Source organism: Aulostomus chinensis, chromosome 1 (assembly GCF_037954235.1).
Source record: "Aulostomus chinensis isolate RoL2024-O1b breed Wild chromosome 1, RoL_Achi_v1.0, whole genome shotgun sequence".
In the NCBI taxonomy this organism is placed as follows: Eukaryota; Metazoa; Chordata; class Actinopteri; order Syngnathiformes; family Aulostomidae; genus Aulostomus; species Aulostomus chinensis.
Genome location: NC_141320.1, coordinates 67,968,111 through 67,996,010, shown reverse-complemented (window position 1 = coordinate 67,996,010; position 27,900 = coordinate 67,968,111). Strand labels below are relative to the sequence as shown.

The window sequence follows — 27,900 nt, the reverse complement described above, 5'->3', positions numbered from 1 at the left end:
TTGGACAACTCCTCCTTCTACTCCTACTACCCCATGGACAACTCCTCCTTCTACTCCAACCCCGCCTGTCACAACACCTCATTTTACTCCAACCCCCCCTGAGACAACTCCTCTTTCGACTCCTACTCCACCCTGGACAACCCTAACCTCTAGTTCTCCCCCCCCTTGGACAACATCTCCCTCTACTCCTACTACCCCTTGGACAACTTTTCCCTTCCCTACTTCAACTATTCCCAGTACTACTACATTGACTACCACCACTCCCCCGGGTCGTACTACTACCTCTACCCCCCTTACTACCACTCCTCTGGTTTGCGATAATGGGGGGCAATCACTTAACGGAGTATGCATCTGTCCTGATGAATGGACTGGAGAGACATGCTCTGTAGGTAAGTAAATTGTCTCAAGTTTTTATTGAGTGAACTGCAAAATATACATTCAAATTTTAGACGTTAGCATCCAATCAAACAAGTGTCTTCAACTGCTGGTTTCTCAGTAACCATTAGAAGACTGGGACTAACAAGGCAATAAAATCTGTTCCATTAGAAAATTTCTGCGAAGCACAAAAACTGGAGGGGTTCACATTCGAACGCACTCCCATCAGCTGGTTTGCATATTCTGAGGAAGTTTGCCCCAAAGGAACAAGTAATGGTAGGTGTCTAACCAAAGCAGTGGGACATTTATGAAGGTACAAGGCACATTTAATATTGTCAAAGCACTAAGGCATATGCACAGATGCACAGTATACATTTGAGGCTGAAAGGGTTTATATGAAGCTACAAGATATATTAAGCAAAAGTTATGACGAGACCTATTCATGAAAGAATAAGGTGGAATTACTACAGAGTGAGTGATGTATACTGAGGTAGGCTGTACACATATATGAGGGACGGAGATATATAATCTCAGATATGAGCTTTATACACTAAGGCAATATATACATTCACACATATACATATACACACACACACACATATATATACATATACTGTGTATACATATATGATGTGCTCCAGTTGGCAAACCAAAGGCATCCACCAGATGTACCTTCCAGCCGAGCGGATCGCCCAGCTTCAACCATCATCCACAGATCCTCAAGTGCGACCAAACACTCAGTGACATCCAGCAGAATGTGAGAACACCATTAAAATCCTCAGGTTATTCTAATTTGTTTAAAACAGTCTGAGAACCATCTTAACCAAAAGTAAAATCGCAAATAGGTCCATGACCAAGGCAAATCTTCATGTTCAACCGATGGTCACTTTCTGATATGGGTCAATAAAGGCTAAGACTTTTCTATTTTCAGCTCACTAGTCCAGCTGATTTGGAAACACTGGCGACCAGCACTCAAATTCTGACCTCCAAACCCGAGGAGTTGACGGCCGAAAACTTTACAGCAGCAGCTGAGATTGCCAACACACTGCTTCTGTCGCCAAATGCTTCTGAAGTATGCAGTATTGACCCCATACAGATAGAAGACTGACCTGTCTGATGTTTTGTTGATTGAATTTTGTCTGATGGAAATTCTGATGCGGTATGTCGCAGAGCGTCAAGGTGGCAGCGGTCGCTACAGTCAGCCAGCTGCTGATTGCCAGCTCACCCGACATCACAATCACAGAGGAAAGCAACGCTACAGTGGGGTAGGGATGGTTAGCATTTTAGATTAGAAAACATGTTTTTCCTAGTAGTAATACTGTCCTGCTGCCAGAGGGAGGCACGAGCATGTGGAAATAAACATTTCTAATGAAAAACCAGCTGTGCTATCAGTACACTTGTTAAGTCTAAATCTGGCATCTTGTTTGTTTGTGTCTTTTCGTCCAGCCTGACCAGGACTCTGGACCAGCTGTCCATCAGCCTAAGTGCTAACCTCAATTCAGCTCAGTCTCAGGTGGTCCAGCCCAACCTGGTGGTCCAGTCAGCCCAGATTCCTGCAGCCAACACTCAGGGGGTGCAATTCTCATGTCTCGCAGGTCAGCAAGGACAAAGTGGCCAAAACACTCAAATCAACGTGAGGGACGGTCATTCGACCTGTGCTGTTGCCCAGTCGGCACCAATCAATGGTCATCAATCTGCTAACTGATGCTAGAAAGGCCATGGATTAGTGTTTGACCCATTGAAAACATCATCAGACGATGTTTTTCCTCTGAAAGGCTTCATTTTTATGTGCACATGACACTACATGCACCATGTTATCAGATACCTGCAGCTGCTGCCAATGGACTTTTTTTTTTCTACATCCACTTACATCACAGCCCCTGTAATGGAAAATATTAAATGCCGATTTATCAAACAGAAAAGTAAATCGGAGACAAACAACCGAACCGAAAACACAGGTGAACGAGCGCCTTGCTAGTGGTTCTGATGAAGTTGGCAACTGCCACATCAGCATACGATGACAGGAGATGGTTTATAAAACGGGGGTCACCTGCCTCAGGGTTGTTAGTGTGATGAGGGGCTCTGTCTTGAGACTCTCGGGAGCAACATCACGGCATTCCTGCAGCACATTTGCAGAACTTTCGGGACCCTGCTGTCAGTTTACTTTCACGTTCACCAAGCAACCTTGGATCTTTGAAGGCACTCCATCCAAATGATCCTCCTCAGTACTATTGAGTGTTATCCTCTGTCTCTGGATAATATGACCATGTCATTGGATGCATGAATTCATTTATATGCAGCTTCTATGCATCTACCATGATGCAAACTTTTTAACAGTCTAACTGGTAGCATTACTGGTTAAACCTTCATGGTCAGTGAAACAGTCGGTGTAGCAGAGAGGCTCTGCTGAACGATGCCGCATCTAAGAACTTTTCGGCCTCTGAGGGGCAGCAAAGATTCTGGACCTTAGGTTCAGTTTTTGCAACATGAGTCAGAGCTGAAACCTCTAGTGACTGATTTTTTTACATGTCTTTGGGTGTGTTCAGGGACCTCGGGTAGTTTTGTGGCCAATCGGATTCAGCTGAACACCAACACGTCGTCAGTGGAGGTGGAGAATGGATTGATATCGGACGCCCTGATATTCCTGCGATTTCCACCAGGTGAGTTTCCTCTCTGCTTGGTTACGAAGAAGGTCAGAGGCTTCCTGAATCTATTAAGCTGCTGATGTCTTTTTGTCTGTAGAAACCAGTAGACACCAGAGGCTTTCCAATGTTTCACTGGGTTTCGTCCTCTACCAGAATGACCGGTTCTTCAGGTCACAGCTCTACAGGAGCCGCAGCACTGTCATCAGAGTCCTGTCAGCCAGCATTGGAGGTCAGGAGCATGGTGTGGTGCCTCAACATGTAGAGATGCTGTTCAGGCCAACGGTAAGAAGCCCCGCTTTGATTAGAGGTCAGTGGAAAATGTGTGGCTGCTCCTTCTGACACGACCCATTTAAATTCTGAACTTGTTTAACTGACTGCTCCTTTAATTGACATATGAAGCTGCGTTGGCCGACAAAATGATAGCTCAGGGTGAACTTGTTTGCAATCGGCTGGTTTTACTAGTTTACGAGCCTTTTATCTGCAGATCCAAATGGTATGTGTGTGTATGTTCAATGTCCCAGCTGAACTACAAACACTTTTTATGGCATGACTAAAGTTGGGCATCGTAAACCTGCCGACGGTCAGCGAGACATTCCAGATGAGGGTTGACTGATCTCACAGATACAGAACAGGGACTTTATCAGCCTCATGTTCACTCAGCAGTTCTCTCAGTTTGTTTCATATCAGTTTGTGCTGCCATTGCAGTTGATGGAAAGCTCATCACTCCACGACTTTGCCTGTGTCTTCTGGAACTACAGTTTGGGTGACTGGAGCACTGACGGCTGTTCTAAAGGAAAAAGTTCGGACAGACATCTGCAGTGTTTCTGCAACCACACAACCAATTTTGCTGCTCTCCTGGTAACTGACAGACACTGAAGCAGAACTGGGATGTTACTTGGTGCTCATTTCAAATGTTTGTGTTTCAGTCTTTCAGAGTGAAATATGAGTACGCGATGGCTCTGGACACCATTTCCATTTGTGGACTTTCCTTTTCTATTTTTGGTTTGGTTGTGACAATCCTCCACCATTTTAGAGAGAAGTGAGTCACATCATGATCAGAAATAGCACAGTTTAGTCAAGAAGTGCCTTAGCCTAGCTTGATATCAGCAGCTATTGTTGCAGAAAGGCGAGAGGCTCATATTGAGTTTGGTGATGTCCTCTTGAAATGTCTGTGAAAAGAATTCAAGTCTCTTTTTACAGTCCTGTGTTGTGTTTTCGTCATCTGCAGCTTCTGGAGATCAGCTCGTAATCACCATGGCAACAACAACTTCAGCATCACTCTTCTCTCCATTAGCGTCAGCCTGCTGGCCTTCATCATCACCTTCCTCTCTGGAGTTCAGAATAACAGCAGAGATGGTCAGCAACCAGAAATCGACATTAAAACCAACATCATCTTTGACTCGGACAAACACGTGGAACCAGACAGGGGCTCATGCTCAGCAGTGGCGGCTCTCCTCCAGTTCTTCCTGCTCTCCACCTTTGCGTGGAACAGCATTCATGGCACTCAGCTGGCGCTACTGGTCAGGACGGTCCGTGTGAGACTGCCATCATACTGGACTCCAGTCAGCTTTGCAACAGGATTGGGTAGGAGTCAGTCAAACCAACAAAGCAGGGGGGCATGAGCAGGTTTATGTATTAGCTCCCGTCAGGGCAAAGGTTCAGGACAAACGTTCATTGCAACATTTCAGAGATGAGACGCAGTGAATCTGTCACCATAACCTTTAACTTCCTGCTTCCTTTCAGGAGTTCCAGCTGTCATTGTGGCAATCACATTAGGAACTACCTACAGAGTCGACAATCCTCTTGGATACAGACAGGAAGAATTGTGGGTGCACTAAATTTCAACACTGTCAAGTATTTACTTGTAGAACACCTTCGTGACTACTGCAACAATGTAACTCAGGCCAGAAGCTCACACAATGCCGTTTTAAACTTCCCATAGTTGATTACTCCTGACAGTCCTGACAAATCATGAATCCATTCAAGTTACCATCATGTCTTCCCTACCGTGGCATTGCAAAGGACAATTACACTGTTACTGTAGGTAAGTTGTAAATGAAGAGATCTCTGAGAAGCAGGCAGCCGCAGGCAGTCGCGAGGACTCAAACGTTAGCTGTGCAGCCACCCCAAGGGGAGCTCACGTCACCACTAGGGGAGCTCACGTCACCCCTTAGGTGAGCTTACGTCACCACTAGGGGAGCACACGTCACCCCTTAGGTGAGCTCACGTCACCACTAGGGGAGCTCACGTCACCACTAGGGGAGTTGACAGCATGGACTAATCAAACTGCTAAAACTGTCTTTCTCCACTTCAGTTGCTGGCTGTCGGGACTGGATGAGCACAAACGCTTTGACTTTGGGAAGCCGATGTTTTGGGGTTTCCTGCTTCCTGTTGGTCTGATCCTCATTTATAATTGGGTTCTGTTGGTTCTCATTTCTGTGGAAACATGCATGAGAAACCGCAAGATCAACAGGTAAAAGTTTTATTATAACTACCTCCTTTTACCAACTCACCACCACCACCATTACGCTATGCTGAAAGGATTTTAGAAAGAACATTTGATAGTCGATTTTTGCGTTAGATTTTAATTCTAACAACTTAATTCTAGAAAATTGAAAATCTGCTGCAGGGTATCGTCCACATACGTGTTGAAATGATTTGTCTAACGAGGACGGCCATTTTAACTGCTAAAATTAACAGGCAATTATTAAGGGTTATTAACCCACTGTGTCTACTATAGTGTATTTGGGAGGGCACCCCCCCATGGACCCCCCCACCCTGACAGCAGGATCCCTTCCCAGAAATTGAAGTAGTAGATTAATATATATATATATATATATATATATATATATATATATATATATACACACACACATATATATATATATATACATATATATATACATATATATATGTATATGTATATATATATGTATATATATATATATGTATATATATTATAACTGTTATTCTTTCTAAACGGCTTATAACATCAATTTAAGCCCAATGTATCGCAATCGTTTCATTGCTTTCATGAAGTTAGGGTCCTCTGGGACGACGGGGCTCTCACAACAGACATGCACGCACTGACGTATCGAGCCCCGAAACGTTCGTGGTTCAGAGGCCACGCCCACTGATGTCACACCTAGGTGTTATGGTCGCGAGGTAACCCTCCCAGCCCTGACAACAGCACTTGCTCATCACCCGCCCCCTCAATTAATGTCGAGACAAATAAAAACACCTGTTCCAGCCCTCCCACCAAGACACCCAGTAAAATCTGCTCATTACTTAAAAAAAGGTAATTGTCCATTGTGTTGTCCTCAAACAGTTCGACTGTTAAAGAAACATATAAGGCCAATCAGCGTTGACTGTTTATTTTGACCAAATTCTCTGTAATTATGGTAAATGGGTCCTTTGGGGAGAGGGTCCTCCAACCACCACAACGACACACCACGCACATTTGGGCTCCGGCTCCGGCACCCCACCCAACACTGAACCCTTTAACTATTAAGCTGCAGGCGAGCCTCTGACCCACTTAAAACATCAAATGTACATGTTTTTTTCACAAAAAAGGGAATTCTACCAGATGCAAATGGTAGTACAGACAACAAGAGAATGCAAGGATTCACACGCATCACCAGACACCTGCAGCTGCGGTGAACGGAGGAAATTAAACGCAGACTGTCTCTCTCACCACGGCAGCCAAGCGCTGAGCACCTGTGGCAGAAAACTAAACTAACTCAATGTACTACAGAAATCCAAGTTATTGTTCATGTCAGTACAACCATCCAGTATTTTTCCCACTCTTGTGAATGCTACGGCAGTGCGCCTCATGCGGCGGTTGAATGAATTGATGGGTATGCGGCTTCCGTGCATCCGATATGACACACACTTTCAACTATTTAACCACTCGCATTAACCAATCTTGACAGTTGGTTGACCAGTTAAGGTGGACCTCCCCAGTGGAGGATGAATGAATAAACAGCAGAGTATCACGGGCATACATTTCTACATTTTTCTAACACAAAAACAGCATAGAATTGTGGTTTAAAGGCAGATTACCAGTTTGTTCTACTTCCCAGCACCAAGCGCTGGTCCTTTCTGAAGAGGTTCCTTATCAGCTTCTCGCTGGCCATCTTACTGGGTTTGTCGTGGACGCTGGGATATCTGGTTCTCACCACCACAGGACACGCCCACCTCATCTTCAGCATATTATTCTGCATCTGCACAACCACACAGGTGTTCATACATTTCTCACTTCCTTCATGAGTAGCATTGTTCAACCTGACCTCCAGAGCCGGGGACGCTTCTGATCCTCACCAAATGGGTCCATGACTGACATGGACAAACTGGCATCAACCTGTGAGGCAGAAGAATTAGTCACAGATCTGCAGATGAGCAATTTAATTGTTCTGTTTTGTCAAGACACACTAACCCCATCCGGTTTTGCTTCCAGGGCTTTCAGATTTTCATCTTGTTCACTGCCAGGCGGAAGAGTTTTCGTAGTGCCATGAAGCACTCCATGCAGTATGTCTCCTCGGTCAGCATCCAGCTCCAAAACACCAAGTACAGTCTGAGGAAGTACCGGGGAAAGACCAACAGCACCGGCTCCTACAAAGACCTGACTGACCACTTCAAGTCCTCCAGCAACTCACTGTAGGAGCCCGCCTCCTACCATCATTGACAAAGCTGAAAAGCCTGCTTCTGTCCTGGGGTTCTGCTCCCCCCTAGTGGCCCAACTAGTTTTATTAATGCAGCTTCAATGCAAGTGCGACGCTTCCAAACTTCTTTTTTTTTTGTCAGCAAATATTTATTTGATTGTGAAGGCAACCTGAGAAAGCTGAGCATGGAAGTACTGGGGAGGGAATTTCCTGGTTTCAAAGAAGCAGAGCAGGAGGGCGCAACTAAAAGAAACTTAAATACTGTTGAGTGAAATGCTGAAAATAACTGTATTGGAATGATTCTTCCTGAGAGATATATGTAACAAGAGCCAAGTGGATCAATGCTTCTATCAATTAAAACATGTTCTTGGCATGTTTCACCTCACTGTTTCAAATCTGTAACACAGAATGTTGCTGTGGCTTCAGCTGCCAATTTGTTGTCACAAAACAAGTCGAGCCTTGAAGACGGTATTAGCAACATTAGTTGAGGAATATATTATCAAATATATTCACGTTAGCTGATGAAGTCTTGAGTATGCTAAAATGAGCTGATGAAGAGCCCCAAATATATTAACGTTAGCTGATGAGGAGCCCTGAATATAATAACGTTAGCTAATGAAGAGCCCTGAATATGTGAATATTAGCTGATGAAGAGTCTTGAGTATGCTAACATTAGCTGATGAAGAGCCCTGAACATATAAATATTAGCTAATGAAGAGCTCCAAATATACTAACGTTAGCTGATGAGGAGTCTTGAGTATGCTAACGTTAGCTAATGAAGAGCCCAAATATATTCCATTTAGCTGATGAAGTGTCTTGAGTATGCTAACATAAGCTGATGAAGAGCCCCAAATATATTAACGTTAGCTGATGAAGAGTCTTGAGTATGCTAACATTAGCAGATGAAGAGCCCCAAATATATTCACGTTAGCTGATGAAGAGTCTTGAGTATGCTAACATTAGCAGATGAAGAGCCCCAAATATATTCACGTTAGCTGATGAAGAGTCTTGAGTATGCTAACATTAGCAGATGAAGAGCCCCAAATATATTCACGTTAGCTGATGAAGAGTCTTGAGTATGCTAACATTAGCAGATGAAGAGCCCCAAATACATTCACGTTAGCTGATGAAGAGTCTTGACTACGCTAACATAAGCTGATGAAGAGCCCTGAATATATGAATGTAAGCTAATGAAGAGCTCCAAATATACTAACGTTAGCTAATGAACAGCCCAGAGTATATTGACGTGAGCTGATAAAGGGCTACACATATAATCATGAGCAACATTCGTGCACTGTAGCGTCGAGGTGGTCCCAGAGGAAAATTGGTGTTCAACAAACATGAGAAAGGTCCCAGGTGGCGTGGAACCCTCAGACCAGCCCTTGGCTGATTGATTAGTGATGGCGAGTCTGTAGACAAAAGGTTGCTCCATCAGCAGGTGCACACAAGTGTAACGGTACACCTTGACACACAGGTTTGAAACCCGGCCTCCCTTTGCTGACGCCATATCAGTCAGGTGTTAATCACACAAACCTGCCCGCTGACATTTGACATGACACACACCGCTGCCTGACATCCGCTCCTCTGCTGTTTGCGATTGTTGAAGCCAGCAGGATGACGCGTTGATATTCTGAATATCAACGCGTCATCCTGAGCATCATCGTTGGGGTATAAAAGTCGGACGGTTTGTCAGATTCCAGTGAAATAAGAAAAGTTCTCCTCTGACAGACGAACGAGAAGACAACAGCAGCAAGAAGACAAGGTAGGACGGAATTATCATCATTATTACTGATGTTATTGCTACCACCATTATTATTATCACGTCATGTACACAAGGCTCTCTAAACTAATATTTGTGTCTTATATTATTAATAATAACCAACAAATTATACAACTTTTACGATTATAAACTAAGTAAATTTGACGACATAATTTCATAATATCTCATATAGAGATAGCTTTAAAAACATGTTTAAATACATTAAAATGAATGACATGTAAATGTTTAAGACTGAATGCGTCTGTCATATATTTATAAATAATTAATGACAGTCAATATATGAATAATAAAACATTTAGACAAATATGTATGTGTGTATATATACTGTATATGACTATGAAAAAATGTTTGCGTTTTAAGAATATATAGTTGGGCAGGACTCAAAATCTCCTCATAGTTCTTGTCTGTGATTGGCTGGCAGGAGAATGTGTCCTGCGTGGCTATTGGTGGCTGTGGTGTTTGTGGGTGTTGCCAGAGGAGCCGTCAGTCAGTGCTGGGAGCATCCAAGCTGCCAGGAGCTGGACTCTGAGAGCAACATCATGGTAACTATGGCAACCACAACACACACTGACAGCGTATGATCACAAAGACCAACCGTGACGGGTTACACAAGAGCAACGCCAAACGACCGTGAAACAAATCAAGAGTTCACAGAATAGTTGCAACCATAAAAGATATTTTTGAAGAAGGAAGTCAATTATTTCAAGTACTTTTCTAATATACATTTTTGAGGGGGGGGGGGGGCAGCCTGGTGGAGCAGTGGTCCTCACCGTGGCCCCCAGCAAGAAGGTTGTGGGTGGAGCCCCGGCTGCAGCACGGGGTCTTTCTGGGTGAGTCTCCATGTTCTCCCTGTTCCTGCTGGGTTCTCTCTGGTACTCCAGCTTCCTCCACAGTCCAAAGACATCAAGAGGGACCAGGTTAATCCAGACTCTAAATTGACCGTAGGCGTGGCTGGGAGAGACAATGGTTGTCTGTCTCTATGTGTTGGCCCTGCCATGGACTGGTGACCTGTCCAGGGGGAAGGCTGCTGGGATAGGCTCCACCCCCACCACCCTCAACAGGAGAAGAGGGGGAACATGGAGGGATGATGGAGGGATGGATGGATGATGAATGGATGGATGGATGGATGGATGGATGAATAGATGGATGATGGATGGAGGGATGATGGATGTATGGAGGGATGATGGATGGATGGATGAATGGAGGGATGGAGGGAGGATGGCTGGATGGAGGGATGATGGATGGATGGATGAATGGAGGGATGAGGGATGGAGGGAGGATGGATATTTGTGAGGGGTTCGATCAATGTGGCAAATATAATAAAGCAGTGGGGAGCAATTCAAAATGGCGGCACCTCTGTCTGTGCAGGAGTGTATGCAGCTGTGTCATGCCGACCTCTACAATGAGACGCCTGTTGTCCCTGGCGATGCCCACCTCCTGCCTTCCCCTCCATCAGACCCCTCCTCCACTCCTGCCAAGCGCTCCTACTCCATGGAGCACTTTCGTTGGGGGAAGCCAGTTGGCCGCAAGCGCCGCCCGGTCAAGGTCTACACCTCCAACAGCGTGGAGGAGGAGTCTGCGGAGGTGTTCCCCGGGGAGGTGATGCGGCGGGAGCTGGCCAACCAGGACCGACCAGAGGAGGTGCCAGAGGATGTCCAGAAAAAGGATGAATCTTACAAGATGAGCCACTTCCGCTGGGGTAGCCCACCAACCAGCAAACGCTACGAGGGCACTGTGAAGGGCTGGGACCAGCAGAGCCAGCAGCCATTGATGGCGCTCTTCAAGAACGCCATCAGCAAAGATGGACACACGCAGGAGTGAGGAAGACCTTTATCTTACTAATGATGGCTAAAACTATGATGAAGGGATGAGACCAAAGCATAAAGATGTTTGCAAAGCCAGACACACGTGTCCTGTGTCCTTATTCCATGACACTCCACAGGTCAAAGGTCACACGAGTTCCATAGTGCACTCATTCACAATTGGTCACACGAGTCCTGCTGCTTCCTCTTCCTTTCCTCCTCCCCCCGCCTCCTCTCCTCTATTTTCCTTTCCTACCTCCTCTCCTCCATCTCTCGTCATCTCATGTCACACCCCCTGGAGACAGTGTCTGATTGGTCTCTGTGGGGGCGTGTCAGGGTCATGACCCCTGACACAGTCTAGTAGACACACAGGTCAGGAAACTTCATCTGGTGCAGCGGCGTGGAGCGCGGCGCCACCTGCCCAGGTGGAGACGGGGGGGGGTGAATCATCAGGTCCAGCTGGTCCAGTTTGGACTGAAGCCAGGTAGCCTGCCAGACAGGAAGAGGCTCATGACCACACAACCTTGGCGACTCGTTCAAAAAGTGCCTGCAGACACGCAGGTCACTCACCCTGGCGCCACAGTGGGCGGCGAGCTCCTCAAAGGGTGCGGTCTGAAACCGCTCCACCATCTGCATCCGCCTGCGCTCCTCCTCTTCCTCCACGTGTGCACCGCCCTCTGGCACAGTTTCAGAAGAACATCATGCTTGTTATCATGGTTAATGTGAGAAATCTGGAGGGTGTGGCCTGTGTCAGGCTGCGGTCGAGGGGCGGTGCGACGGAGCTTCACACCGCCCCTCCAGAGAGGACACATGTCAATCACATACCGACGGCATTCTTCAGGGTCTGGAAGGTGATCTGCTCCTTCGGCGGTTTCTAGGCAAGAAAGACGGCGTCCGTCACGCCAAGATCATTCAGAACTAAGAGTGGCAGTGGCAGAGGCGGCAGCGGGAACACGTACCTGCTGCATGTGTGGACGCCACTGAGGATCAGCATCCATCTGCAGGGACGCCACATCTACCACGCTTTTCCTCCTGGTCAGATGGTCCTCGTCTACAACAGGGAAAAGCTGTTGATGTTGGGTGAAGGAAGGTGATACCAGAGGCCAGACGGGGCGTACCTGTCAGCTGAGGAACGTACGGCACGCTGAGGCGTTCGGCCAGAGCGTTGTAGCTGCTTGCTGTCAGAGCCTCGCTCATCTCTGATTGGACAAACAGAAAGGCGCCACCCACCTGCAGCTCACCTTCAGCTGGCAGTCTGACAGAAGAACAAGAGTCACTGCCATGTAAACCCTGGTGGGCGTGTCACCGAGCAGCAGGCTGTGACATGTGCCTACCTAGGTGTGTCACTGAAGACGGCATCTGGCAGCAGATGTGGAGCATCCACCTGGCGCCTTGCTATCACCTGTGCAACCGGCGCACACACGCGCGCACACACACACACACACGCACAAACATGCTTGATTACAGCAGGATGCTGATGTGCCCGCTCCCATGGTCTCAGGCTGTCTCACCTGTGTGATGTGCTGACAGAGCGAGGAAGGCGGCCCGTGCTGGGACAGCAGGTTGAGGAGGGCGGCGCAGACGCTGTGAATGCTGCAGCGGTTGAACACTGACAGACTCTCCTGATTGGACAATGCCAGCTCCTGAAAAGCCAATGACAGGGCAATCAGAGTGAGGTCATCAACATCATCACATCACTTGGGCGGGAGGCGGACCCACCTGTAACGCAAGTGCGAGACGGACCAGGTCCACCAGAACCTCCTCATTGGCCAGTTCCACGCTGAGGACGGCCATCAGGGTGAAGAGGGCCTGGTAGTGGCTCCTCCCACAGCTCTCCTCCCGACAGGTGAGGTAGGCGTGTCTGTAGAGGTGCTGAGCATGCTGCTCTCACACACACGCAGACACGCGCACACACAGACACGCACAAACACACACACATAGACACAGACACACACAAACACACATTAAAGTGGGAGGGGACTGAAGGGGGGGCAGGGGCCTGAGCCAAGGCGTGGTGCGGCGAACCTTCCTGGTGAATAGGTCATCCTGGCGAGAGCTGCCGTCCCTCAGCTGCAGTGCCACGGCGTCCAGCTCCATCCTGGACACAGAGAGCGGCTGTGACCTAAAGTCAACACCTTGAACCTAAAGTGACTCAGGGGTGCACAACAGACTTGACACAGGTGAGCCTGGCAGCGTTCTGACGGCGGTCCACCAGTGTGGTGAGGATGGAGAGGACCAGCAGGCGGATGTCGGCATCTTCCATCAGGGCGAAGGACAGCAGCGGCTTAAGGAAGGTGGAGGGCAGCGCCGTCAGCAGGTTGGTGCTGCTGTAGCGCTGCGCCACCTGCTGGAGGGACCTCAGCAGCATCACCTGGATCATCCTGCTACCCTCCAACCTGACACACACAGATACGCCGTCACGTGACGCCATGTCATCACACACACCAACCTGCTTGAGCCGTACCCAGCGTCGGGGGAGCCAAGGGCGGGGTAGATTCCGGGGACCGGGATCTTCCCCATGATGAACAGCATGACCTCTGACCTCTGGTACACCGGCAGCATGTTGGCGAAGGACCCTGGACAGAGGACGCTCATCAGTCAGGCAGCAAACTAGCACAGTTGAAGAAGAGCGAGGGCTCACCAATGGTGGCGACCACGGCATCCTGCAGGGCCTCCTCCTCCGTCCAGCTGGTCTCGTGTTCAGCGGCGTTGTCATAGTAACCAGTGAGTTGGTAATGGACGCTTTGGCGCAGCTGTCGCAGCAGCGTGTTGATGACCTCCAGCACTGCAGGACCTGGAGTCACTGGACACCTCAGAAACCAGGAGGCAACATGCACACACACACACACACACACACACACACACACACACACACACACACACACACACACACATACACACACACACACACACACACACACAAACACCCCCTCAAGCACACACACACTCACACAAACACACACAAACATTCAATCTCACAAACACACACACATTTACACTCAAACACACACACACACATTCAATCTCAAACACACACACTCACACATTTACACTCAAACACACACACATTCAATCTCACACACACACACTTACACTCAAACACACACACACTCAATCTCAAACACCCACTCACACATTTACACTCAAACACACACACATATTCAATCTCATAAACACACTCACACATTTACACTCAAACACACATTCAATCTCACACACACACACTCACACATTTACACTCAAACACACACACACATTCAATCTCACACACACACTCACACATTTACACTCAAACACACACACACACATTCAATCTCACACACACACTCACACATTTACACTCAAACACACACACACATTCAATCTCACACACACACACTCACACATTTACACTCAAACACACACAAACATTCAATCTCACAAACACACACACATTTACACTCAAACACACACACACACATTCAATCTCAAACACACACACTCACACATTTACACTCAAACACACACACACATTCAATCTCACACACACACACTTACACTCAAACACACACACACTCAATCTCAAACACACACTCACACATTTACACTCATACTCACACCCACTCACACATTTACACTCAAACACACACACACATTCAATCACACACACACACACATTCAATCTCACACACACACACTCACACATTTACACTCAAACACACACACATTCAATCTCACACACACATTTACACTCAAACACACACATTTACACTCATACTCACACACACTCACACATTTACACTCACACACACACACATTCAATCTCACACACACACTCACACATTTACACTCAAACACACACACATTTACACTCAAACACACACACACATTCAATTTCACACACACATTTACACTCAAACACACACACACATTCAATCTCACACACACACTTACACTCAAACACACACACACACATTCAATCTCACACACACACACATTCAATCTCACACACACACACTTACACTCAAACACACACACACTCACACATTTACACTCAAACACACACACACACACATCCAATCTCACACACACACTCACACATTTACACTCAAACACACACACACTCACACATTTACACTCAAACACACACACACACACATCCAATCTCACACACACACTCACACATTTACACTCAAACACACACACACATTCAATTTCACACACACATTTAAACTCAAACACACACATTTACACTCATACTCACACACACTCACACATTTACACTCAAACACACACACACACATTTACACTCATACTCACACACACTCACATATTTACACTCATACTCACACACACTCACACATTTACACTCATACTCACACACACTCACACATTTACACTCATACTCACACACACTCACACATTTACACTCAAACACACACACACATTTACACTCATACTCACACACACACACATTTACACTCATACTCACACACACTCACACATTTACACTCATACACACACACATTTACACTCATACTCACACACACTCACACATTTACACTCATACTCACACACACTCACATTTACACTCAAACACACACACACTCACACATTTACACTCATACTCACAAACACTCACACATTTACACTCATACTCACAAACACTCACACATTTACACTCAAACACACACACACTCACACATTTACACTCATACACACACTCACACATTTACACTCAAACACACACACACATTTACACTCAAACACACACACACATTCAATTTCACACACACATTTACACTCAAACACACACACACACATTCAATCTCACACACACACTTACACTCAAACACACACACACACATTCAATCTCACACACACACACATTCAATCTCACACACACACTTACACTCAAACACACACACACACACACATTCAATCTCACACACACACACACTCACACATTTACACTCAAACACACACACACACACACATTCAATCTCACACACACACTCACACATTTACACTCAAACACACACACACATTCAATTTCACACACACATTTAAACTCAAACACACACATTTACACTCATACTCACACACACTCACACATTTACACTCAAACACACACACACATTTACACTCATACTCACACACACTCACACATTTACACTTATACTCACACACACTCACACATTTACACTCAAACACACATACACTCACACATTTACACTCATACTCACACACACACATATTTACACTCATACACACACACTCACACATTTACACTCAAACACACACACACATTTACACTCATACTCACACACACACACTTACACTCATACTCACACACACTCACACATTTACACTCATACACACACACATTTACACTCATACTCACACACACTCACACATTTACACTCATACTCACACACACTCACATTTACACTCAAACACACACACACTCACACATTTACACTCATACTCACAAACACTCACACATTTACACTCATACTCACAAACACTCACACATTTACACTCAAACACACACACACTCACACATTTACACTCATACACACACTCACACATTTACACTCAAACACACACACACATTTACACTCAAACACACACACACATTCAATTTCACACACACATTTACACTCAAACACACACACACACATTCAATCTCACACACACACTTACACTCAAACACACACACACACATTCAATCTCACACACACACACATTCAATCTCACACACACACTTACACTCAAACACACACACACACACACATTCAATCTCACACACACACACACTCACACATTTACACTCAAACACACACACACACACACATTCAATCTCACACACACACTCACACATTTACACTCAAACACACACACACATTCAATTTCACACACACATTTAAACTCAAACACACACATTTACACTCATACTCACACACACTCACACATTTACACTCAAACACACACACACATTTACACTCATACTCACACACACTCACACATTTACACTTATACTCACACACACTCACACATTTACACTCAAACACACATACACTCACACATTTACACTCATACTCACACACACACATATTTACACTCATACACACACACTCACACATTTACACTCATACTCACACACACTCACACATTTACACTCATACTCACACACACTCACACATTTACACTCATACTCACACATTTACACTCATACTCACACACACTCACACATTTACACTCATACACACACACATTTACACTCATACTCACACACACTCACACATTTACACTCATACTCACACACACTCACATTTACACTCAAACACACACACACTCACACATTTACACTCATACTCACACACACTCACACATTTACACTCATACTCACACACACTCACATTTACACTCAAACACACACACTCACACATTTACACTCATACTCACACACACACACTCACACATTTACACTCATACTCACACACACTCACATTTACACTCAAACACACACACACACACACACATTTACACTCATACTCACACACACTCACACATTTACACTCATACTCACACACACTCACACATTTACACTCATACACACTCACACATTTACACTCAAACACACACACACACACACACACCAATGTGGCAGGTCACTGACCAACAGATCCTGACGCCTCGATGACAGCAGCTTCAGACAGAACCCCCACAATGCCAGCGCGCACTGACGGCGAGCTATGGCCGTTGGCATCCAGGTGACCCAGGAGCTGCTGGATGACCAGGTGGGAATGCTGTGACTGGACAGACACCAGGCGGGCATTAGTGGGCGGAGCTTTTCGTGGTGGAAGAGTGATGTTGCAACACATTTGTGTCACCTGGATCGAGTACATGATGATCTGGAAACATTGGACGGCGAAGCTTTGTCCTTCCCAGAGGCCATGACGGTCCAGGTGCCTGCAACACACACTCACAGGGTACTCTCACTGCTTTACTACTCTAGTACCACTGGAATACTGCTGCAGTATTCATAAGTGTGTCTTACATCAGAACAGGTCTTATGGCGTTGTTGATGTGTCCGTAGGCAGCGCGGCCCAACAACTCCCTGAAACACACCTCTGTCTGCTCTGCTGGGGAGCCACTGCACACACACACACACACACACACACACACACACACACACACACACACACAATAATCAGGCTGTCCTAGCCTAATAAGCCTAGGTAAGTGTGTGTGTGCCTACCTGTTCGCAGGTGCATGCTCCTCCAGGTTGACCAGCAGGGCGGGGACAATCTGCTCCATGTGACGAGACTCCCAGATATTCACCTGCAGCTCGTCATCCACCGTCTTCCTGACCACGCCCTGTAGGCCGCAGATCCCCGACATGCGGATCCTGCAAGTGCGCGCGTGCACACACACACACACACACACACACACACACACACACACACACAGTGAGTGGACAAGTGAGCGACTCCTCCTTAAGAGGCAGCACTCCGGGGGGGGCAGGCTGGACTGACCTGCTGCGCACGTCTGGGTCGTGGTGGTCGGCGTGACACATCTGACTGAAGCGGGACACGAAGAAGTCATAGCTGCGGTGGTACGACGGCGTGTCCTCCTCAATATTGGCGAACCGCACAAACTACGCAAAGACAGGAGTGAGTGTGTGTTTGTCCAGTGTGTGTATTAATATGTGTGGATGTGTGTGTGTGTATTAGTGTTACTGCTTGCTACCTCCTGCTGTGAGCTACCACCGCTGGGTAGCCCCCTGTACAGTGGGTGACAAGAGGAGCCAAGTTTGTAAGCCTCCTCAGCCGGTACACACCTCTCCACTGCCAAGCCTCGTACACGCCTCCCCGTGGCCACACACAGTCACTGGCACCTTGCAGTTCCAGGATAAGTTGTACAGGATCATGGAGCAGCAGGGGGCCCCAGAGACGCAGCACACAGACCTATCGCTGTGTGGACATGCCTTGCTGCCCATCAACCTCTGCTCCAGCCGTTGGTAAATGGATCGGCCAAAACACCTCAATGGTGGACCAGGCAGAGGTTGGTAGCTGTGAGAAGCACCACAACAGCTGGAAAGGCGGATGAACCCTAGGGGAGCGACCCTCCTCAAAATCAAATATGGCTTGGGGACAGGCATAGGTAGAGTACTTCAGACGGGACCACTGGCAGCCCCCTGCAACTCTAGCTGGAAGTGAGGTCTGCACACCCTCACCTTAATCCCTATCTATGCGTAAACTAGTTGCCTGCCCCGCCCCCCCATTTCCCTGTCAAACAAGCCCTGTGGCGATGTGGTAAGGCGGATGGCACAGGCCAAGGATCTGCCTTACCACATCGCCACAGGGCTTGTTTGACAGGGAACGGGATGGGGTGGGCAAGTAGTTCACGCTCTGTGCCAAGCTACCCACAGTGCAGCCTCTGAAGTGCTTGGTCAGACAAGAAAGAGTCATCAAGACTGGTTTGATTGTAACTTGGCTGAGGTACAGGAACTTCTTAAGGCCAAACATGATGCCAACAAAGCTTTCCTGTCCTGCCCAGGCACTCCCACCCTGAAAACCATCTTTTCTGTGGCCAGAAAAACAATCCAGCATGCTCTCTGGACTATGGAGGATGCCCTGGTGGGTGGAGGAGGCGAAGGAGATCCAAAACATGGCAGACTGCAACAAAACGCAGGGCTTCTATGATGCCACCAAAGCAGTGTATGGCCCCAGGAAGCGTGCAATTGCCCCAGTCCGATCAGCTGACGGTTCTACCCTTTTTAAGGACTGTCATAGGATCCTCACGCGCTGGGCGAACCGCTTTGAGTCCTCTGCTCAACCACACTAACCCAGCTGACCCGTACACTCTGGATAATCTCCCAGACATAGTTTCACTAACACATGGACACCCACAACTCTTCTCAGAGACTCACCAGGCTATTGCAAGTCTTTAGACCAACAAAAGCCCTGGACCCGATGGCATCCTAGCAGAGGTTTTCTAGCATGGGGGGGGGGGGGGTCTGACTCAAGCGCCGTCTGCATCTCCTGATCTGTCACATCCAGGAACATGAGACCCTACTGCAGGACTGGAAAGATGCAAACATTGTGGTCATCTACAGGCAGAAAGGGGATAGAGCAATCTGCGGAAACAGCTGTGGAATCTCCCTCCCCTCCATCACAGGAAAGCGCTGGCGAAGATCATGCTCAACAGAATGGTGGCGAACATCTCCGAGGGTGTGCCTCTGGAAACACAGTACGGCTTTTGGAAGTCCAGATCCACTACCAATGTGGTCTTTGTCCTGAGGCAGCTCATAGGATACCATCAACTGAGAGCAGCTCTGGAAACACTGCAGTAAACCTGGGCTGCTGCCTAAGTTCCTCACCATCCTTCAGCAGATGCATGACGGGATACAAGCCAGACTTTGCACCGGTGAACTCCAATCAGAGTTCTTGAAGGTGAATATTGGCGTAAAGCAGGGCTGTGTTTTGGCCTTGGTGCTCTTTAATCTCCTCCTGTCTGCCATCACCTGCCTGTTCCACCGAATCATGGGATACGAAGATGGCATCCATGTGGAACACTGCCTTGATGGTAGTCTCTTCAACATCCGCCAGCTTCAGGCACACACAAAGACCACGCCATGCCAAATCTGTGAGCTTCAGTACGCTGACAACTGCACCATCATAGCTCACAGTCCAGAGTCAAGTCAGTATTCCCTAAATGTCATATCCAGCCTCTACCAATCCTTCAGTCTCCAAGTCAATACCCAAAAAACCAAGGTCATGTGTCAACTAACCTCCCAACATGCTCCGCCTCCCATCTTTCTCACATACGGCACTCCTCCTAAAACAGTGGATCACTTCATCTACCTTGGTTCCACTCTGTCCTCATGCTGCTCCCTTGACATGGAAATACAGACCCGCATCAATAAAGCCTCATCATCCTTTGGACGCAACAGGATGTTTGAAAGTCATAACCTGAAGGCCAGCACGAAGGTTGCCGTTTACAACACAGTGTGTATCTCCTCTCTGCTCCATGGAGCAGAATCCTGGAGGGCTTCCACATCTGCTGCTTACAGAAGATACTCGGCCTGTCCAAGGGAGATCCAGTCCCCCACACAGAGATCCTCAACACCACCATCTCAATGGGTATGGAAGCAGCTGTGGCCAAGAAACACCATCGATGGTTAGGGCACACCATCCGTATGCCTGACTACCGCCTGCCCAGTCAAGTCCTCTACGGCCAACTGAGAGGAACAAAGCAGGCCACTGGAGGCCCAAAAGAAACTCTTCACAGACCACACCAGGGACCTGTGGACGGCTGTGCGGCTCAAGGACCGGACTCTACGCCCATGAGAAATGGCACCATCAGCAGGAGCGTTGAACTTGCCCAACCCACCCCCAGAGCAAGCGTCATCATCAGACACAACAGACAGCTAACACATTTGTGTGTGCGTTTATCAGTGTGTGTATACGTGTAATAGTGTGTGTATATATGTGTGTGTATATACAATGGGGGAAATAAGTATTGAACGCATTAACTTTTTTTGTCATTACATTTATTTCCAAAGATGCAATTCATGTGACATTTCTTCCAGACACTGGTATGAACTCAAATAATCCACACATGAAAAGAAATCACAACATTCAAATCCATAAAGAATGATTATGTGGAATCATGTGCAACAACACAGGAACAAAGTATTGAACACACTACCTGAGACTGGTTTAAGACTTTGTGGAGAAGCCTTTGTTTGCAATGACAGCTTCCAGACGCCTCTTGTATGTATTAACTACTCGCCCACACTGCTCAGGTGGGATTTTTGCCCATTCCTCCGCACAGATTGTCTTTAAATCTTGAATATTCTTTGGTGCCCTCTGGTGAACCTTTTTCTTTAGTTCTTTCCACAAATGTTCAATCGGATTTAAGTCAGGTGATCGACTGGGCCATTCTAACACATTGATTTTCTTATTTTTAAACCATTGGAGAGTCAACTTTGCCCTGTGCTTCGGATCGTTGTCCCGTTGAAAGGTCCAGCCACGTCTCATCTTCATCATCCTGGTGGATGGCAGCAGGTTCATCTCAAGAATTTGCTGATAGATGTTTCCATTCATTGCTCCTTCAATTATATGAAGTCTGCCAGTACCAGGAGATGAGAAACAACCCCATGCCGTGATGTTTCCACCGCCAAACTTCACTGTTCCTATAGTGTTATTTGGGGGATGTGCAGTGCCATCTCTCCTCCAAACATGGTGTGTAGTATGACAGCCAAAAAGTTCAACTTTGGTCTGGTCTGACCAGACAACGTTCTCCCAGTATTCCACAGGCTTATCCAGATGCTGTTTAGCAAACTTCAAACCAGCTTCAACATGCCTTTTTTTGAGGAATGGAGTCTTGCGGGCTGAGCGTCCATAGAGGCCATGGCGGTGGAGTGCATTGCCTATCGTTTTCTCTGTAACACTTGTACCTGCTGCCTCCATGTCTTTCTGGAGCGCTTTCCGGGTGGTCCTTGGCTCTTTGAGAACTCTTCTGACCATCTTTCTGACGCCCTGGTAAGAAATCTTGCGAGGAGCTCCTGTGCGTGGCCTGTTGATGATAAGGTGATGCTTCTTCCACTTGCGGATAATAGCCCCAACGGTGCTTACTGGAATACTCAGATGCTTGGAGATAAGTCTGGAACCAGTTCCATTCTGATGCTGAGCAACAATCAGGTTGCGAAGGTCTTGAGAGAGCTCCTTGCTTTTACCCATCATGAGATGTGTCTTGTTTGACTACTTGGTGAAAAAACAACCTGTTTATAGGGCCATCAATCAGCACTAACCCAGCTGATGTTGGTCTGCACTTATAGGAAGTACAAAGACTACTTACTTTCAGATTTGAGATGGTACGGTGCCTTTCCTTGCCAAACTATACAGCTTTCCCATGGTGTGTTCAATACTTTGTTCCTGTGTTATTGCACATGATTCCACATAATCATTCTTTATGGATTTGAATGTTGTGATTTCTTTTCATGTGTGGATTATTTGAGTTCATACCAGTGTCTGGAAGAAATGTCACATGAATTGCATCTTTGGAAATAAATGTAATGACAAAAAAGTTAATGCGTTCAATACTTATTTCCCCCATTGTATATGTGTGTGTGTGTGTGTGTGTGTGTGTACCGAGCTGGTGGCCAGCATTTGCAGGTGGGGTCTGTCGGCCTCCAGCAGCAGGCGCAGCATACTGAGGAAACTCTCCACCAGCAGGTTGATGCTCTGACAGTGACACGCTAGCAGCAGCTGCTCCATCGCCTCCATGGCGATGCACACGTACCTGCAAGGAGGCCATGATTGTCTCACACACATCTCTACCTGTGTGTGTGCGTGTGTGTGTCAACCCACCCGTAGCGGTGGCGGTTAAGCTCTCTGGTCAGCCGCTCAGATAGGTAGGCAGCAATGCGGTCCAGCTTCTCTGGTGCTGACAGAGCGAAGAAGGTCAGCTTCTCCATGTTGGCTTTCACAAGCCCATCCTGACACACACACACACACACACACACACACACACACACACACACACACACACACACACACACACACACACACACACGTTAACACAGATCAACCCCATTCATGGGGGGGAGGGGGTACCTGCCAATCAAAGAGGCAACATACCTGCGGGTCTTCAGGGAAAATGTTGTCGACCAGCCGCTTGTAGCGAGGACGCAGTGCCCAGCAGCAGCCACACACACCTGCACACATCAGAGACACCTTGTGAGTCAAGGTGAGCGTTGCTCCGCCCCTTGAGACGATTCCATCGAGAAAATCATGACATTTTCATTTCCTGATTAGAGAGAAACTTCTTCTCCTGCTGCCATCAGCTGACAACATGGCCCCTAGAACCCAGAACCTTAGAGGCAGCTGGAGGACCAGACACACACTTGGATAGTTTTTCTCCCGTCAGCCTTCATGAGCTCAGTTCAATAATGTCCTCCTCTAAACCTCCACCTGTCTCCTAGACCCCATCCCAACTAAGCTGCTCCAAGACTCTCTCCCCTCGTTAGCCCCTCCCTCTTAGATATGTGGCGCTGGTATCTGGTTCCGTTCCTCAGTCCTTTAAAGTAGCAGGAATTAAACCCTCCTCAAAAACAAGCCTGGATCCAGAAGTTCTACCAACTACAGACCAACATCACATCTTCCTTTTCTCTCCAAGGTTCTGGAGAAAGCAGCTGCTAAACAGCTCTGTGACTTCTCCACAGCAACAGCTGATTGGGGGGATTTCCAGTCCTCAGACTTGGGCCTGCTCTCCATTCCCCCCACCAGACTGAAGAACTTCGGGGATAGAGCCTTCAGGGTGGCCCCACCAACACTCTGGAACTCCCTCCCTCCTGGTATCTGCTACCCACGACCCTGGACACTTGCAAATCATCTCTCAGACTCGCCTTCTCACCACGGCCTTTCCCCCCAGTCCTAGTTTGCCTTACTCTTGTTTGTTTGTCTCCGCCCTCCTTTCCCCTACCCGTTTCTCACACTTATGTAAAGCACCTTGGGTACTTTGAAAGGCGCTATGTATAAATACAAGTTATCATTTTGATTATTGTTGTTATTATAACAGAAAAAAAAACTGGAGACAAAACATCAGAGGAATTAGTCGATTGACTCACTTATTCAAGAAGGTGATGATATGCAAAGTAAGAAATCTACTACAAGTCTTCAACGCCAGTCCATGCAAGTATCGCCAGTGCCACACGAGGCACCAGCGCAGCTGTGGACGCAGCAGTTTAATCCAGCTGCTGGTTGCATAATGTGTTTACACTGCGAGTGTGTCAGTTTCCAGGGACCTCAGTAATCAGATTACCTGTTTGGGTTTGTATCCCTGTAAACTTCGTCTAGAGTCTCACTGTTCCCCCAACTTACAACATCTGCAATATATATATATATACATATATATATATGTGTGTGTGTGTGTGTGTGTGTGTAAAATGTGTGTGTGTGTGTGTGTGATTGGTGAATTATGGTCTGATGATGATGGGAAGGACTCAGGGAGCTTGATGGCTGTCTGGCAGCTAAAAGACCTCCTGTGGTGCGTTCAGGTGTCACAGGTCTGTGGTTGAATGTCCTTCTGAGACCAACCAGCACATCATAGAGGGAGACATTATTCAGGATGGTCCACAGTCTGGACAACATTCTCCAGTACAGTGGCCCAGCTCCGCCCACGTGAGGTCACTGGCCTTGTTGATGAGTCTGCTCGTGTCTGCCACCCTCAGCCTGCTGTCCCAGCATGCAACAGTGCAGAGGAGCACCCTGGCTCCTCTGTGGTCTTCATCTTCAGAGCCCCCTGTTCTCTCAGCTTCTCCTCATTTTCTAGGCCTGGAGGAGGAGGACCTAAAGGAGGTCCTTCCAGAGGAGGGCTTGAACCTCCTTTGTTCCCCACCGCTCCTGATTTGTCCCTGTTGGGACTCTGGAGTCCACACGGAGGTTGATACAGTCCATGGTGGACTCCTGATGTCCGTCAGCTGCAAACCTCCGTGTTGTCTCACTTGAGCCTCCTCCCTCCACCTGCTCAGTCCAGGTGATAGCAGGTCCTGGGGTGACCTGCCAGGGTGGGAGGGAGGGGACAGGAGCTGTCAGCCTCCTGCAGGTCCATGCTTCTTTCCTCTCTGGGAGGGCTGCTGACATCTTGTGAAGGAGCGCCGTGTAGTGGCCACAGTGACGTGGCTGAAGTCCCCTGAGGGAGCAATGGAGGACTGGTGACTGGAGACGGGACGGTGGATGACGGGGGGAGGGACGGCTATCAATAGCCACCATGATGGTGTGGGGAACCTGTCTGGGCAAATAACGCAAATTTGAGTCCAACAGGTCAGTGGCTGTGAGAGGGATTACTCCGATGGCGAGCTTGGAGGAAGCCCCGCCTTCTGCTCACTGTAGCAAAGGTCGACCCAGACAACCTGAAAGGATCCGATGGAGACGTCATCAGGAATGTCGGGTGCAGCCACGTCTCAGGAAGACATTTAACTCGACTCAGTGCTCCTTCTGGCTCCTCGCTAGCGCTGGTACTCCATCATCCAGCTTACCAGTGACCTCATGAGAAGAGGCGTGGCTTAAAATTCCTCCTCGTCATCAGCCTCCACTGTCTCAACTCGTTTCCTCCAGCCTGTCGGTGTGTCAGCAGCTGTTTTCTCGTTTAAACAGTTGGAGCACCAGTGAAAAAAGGTGGAAATAAAAGACAGAAAAATGACAAAACTCTCAAAAACATTCATGAAAGTGGAGGTGAAGTTCAGCGACTCAAAGGAACGGCAGGAACGTTTCAGAAAATAACAAGAAGGAAATGAAAGACAGGAGCAGGACGGACGGCACCAGGCTGCAGGCTGACAGTGAGCACAGCGTGATGGCCGTGATGCCATCACCAGAGTAAAGACGATCAGTTCCCATTCCGGGCTCGTAGAAGAGTCCTGAGCTACTGACTAGCTTAGCTTAGCTTAGCTGAGCACAAAGGCTGGAAGCAGGGACAAACACCGAGGGAGTCGCCGTGATAAAACAAACGGTCGTGTAATTTGGTCGCTCCGTCCTCGTCACCCCGTCACTGTGACGACAGCCGACTGTCACGGCCCCAGTTTCAACGGTCAAATCTGAACCTATGAATTCTTCTGGTTTTTGTGTTAAAAAATCATGAATATAAAATTTAAATGAATATTTCTCACCGTACATGGAGACGACTCAGTCACATCCACTCTCACTCCATCACACACACATTTAATCCTCTGAACACACACTGACCAGGCCCCGCCCCCTTTTATTCACTGTCAGGTAAGAGCCTTGTATCTCTGCTGATTACATGGCTGCGGATGAAGCGTGGCTCTAAATCCCGGAGCTCTGCATCGTGGTAATCTTGGGTCAGAGATGCAGTCACATGCGGCGTTGATGTGAGCAGGTGAAAGGTCCGTGTGTGTGATCCCCGCCATGTGCGGCGGCTCAGCATCCATAATCTGCTCTGGATTTATTTCTCATTCCAGCATGAAAACATATCAGGAACCTGCTGCAGCTGCCGGTGGGAGGACAGTCGGGTTCTGTGCCGTCACTCTGTGCCGTCACTCTGAGGAACAACACCCATCTCCAGCTCACACCGCTGAACACGGAGCTCCTTTCTTCACGCAATTCAAGTATTCATTCATTCATGTGAAACTTCCTGCGGCGGCTGCGAGCTGAACTTAGTGTCACGATGTCGACAGAGAGGAGGCGCTGACCTCTGGTTTGACCTGCGAGGCACTGCTGGTTACCTGCAGCTGTCTGGTGGTCCAACATGGCACCGCAGTCCTGCAGCAGCCTTCGAGGAGCCTGCCCGACTGCTGGTACGGCCCCGGCCCACGGCAGCGACACCCCCCTCGGCAGGCTGCGGGGCATGCTGGGTAAACTGGACACGGCTCTTGGTAACGAGGTGGAGTTGAGCCCACGGGGCAGGTTTAGGATCCCTGGCATCACTGAGAGAACGTCCGGTTGTCCTGGGGTGGAAAATAAAGTGAAGGGGAACTGAAGGCAGGACTGAAGTAAACAGCTTTGCCACATTCCTCGCCATCTTAACCCTTCACCTCCCTCTGTACTCCGACAACAGGAACTTGAGAAACTACAAACAAGAAACTGCAAACGCCTCAAGAAACGACAGAGAACGAGTGCTTCGCCTCA

The 27,900-nt window shown here is 47.7% G+C and overlaps 4 protein-coding genes and 1 long non-coding RNA gene across 9 annotated transcripts in view; 2 read left to right on the top strand and 3 right to left on the bottom strand.

Annotated features, from left to right (window-relative positions):
- Positions 1–183: 183 nt before the first annotated feature.
- On the bottom strand, positions 184–9,488 carry LOC147272922 (uncharacterized). The gene is made up of 3 exons (XR_015114999.1): positions 7,310–9,488; positions 7,083–7,243; positions 184–5,456 (listed from the first exon to the last, which is right to left on the bottom strand). It is a non-coding gene; the product is annotated as an uncharacterized LOC147272922 (long non-coding RNA).
- On the top strand, positions 5,438–8,031 carry LOC147272923 (adhesion G protein-coupled receptor G7-like). The gene is made up of 3 exons (XM_086202721.1): positions 5,438–5,493; positions 7,103–7,259; positions 7,477–8,031. Exons 1-3 carry the CDS (start codon positions 5,471–5,473, stop codon positions 7,678–7,680), a joined length of 384 nt encoding a protein of 127 aa, XP_086058847.1. The 5' UTR covers positions 5,438–5,470; the 3' UTR covers positions 7,681–8,031.
- Positions 9,057–11,381, top strand: LOC147272921 (pro-opiomelanocortin-like). The gene is made up of 3 exons (XM_086202719.1): positions 9,057–9,443; positions 9,883–10,003; positions 10,830–11,381. Exons 2-3 carry the CDS (start codon positions 9,887–9,889, stop codon positions 11,280–11,282), a joined length of 570 nt encoding a protein of 189 aa, XP_086058845.1. The 5' UTR covers positions 9,057–9,443; positions 9,883–9,886; the 3' UTR covers positions 11,283–11,381.
- On the bottom strand, positions 9,499–27,900 carry LOC147272920 (protein EFR3 homolog B-like). Its single transcript, XM_086202709.1, has 21 exons — positions 27,498–27,900; positions 23,896–23,972; positions 23,626–23,753; positions 23,407–23,557; positions 18,784–18,905; positions 18,507–18,656; positions 18,306–18,401; positions 18,139–18,217; positions 17,925–18,060; positions 13,905–14,057; positions 13,728–13,839; positions 13,435–13,659; positions 13,289–13,361; positions 12,983–13,144; positions 12,775–12,906; positions 12,598–12,665; positions 12,382–12,518; positions 12,223–12,314; positions 12,089–12,137; positions 11,834–11,940; positions 9,499–11,752 (listed from the first exon to the last, which is right to left on the bottom strand). The coding sequence occupies exons 1-21, from the start codon at positions 27,781–27,783 to the stop codon at positions 11,621–11,623; spliced, it is 2,667 nt and encodes an 888-aa protein (XP_086058835.1). The 5' UTR covers positions 27,784–27,900; the 3' UTR covers positions 9,499–11,620.
- The window catches only part of iqcb1 (IQ motif containing B1), a 38,864-nt gene continuing 38,537 nt past the window's right edge, over positions 27,574–27,900 (bottom strand). For all 5 annotated transcript variants that reach the window (XM_086202711.1, XM_086202712.1, XM_086202713.1 and 2 more), the window contains one exon: positions 27,574–27,719. The gene's annotated coding sequence lies outside the window, so the exon portion shown is untranslated. The remainder of the gene's footprint in view (positions 27,720–27,900) is intronic.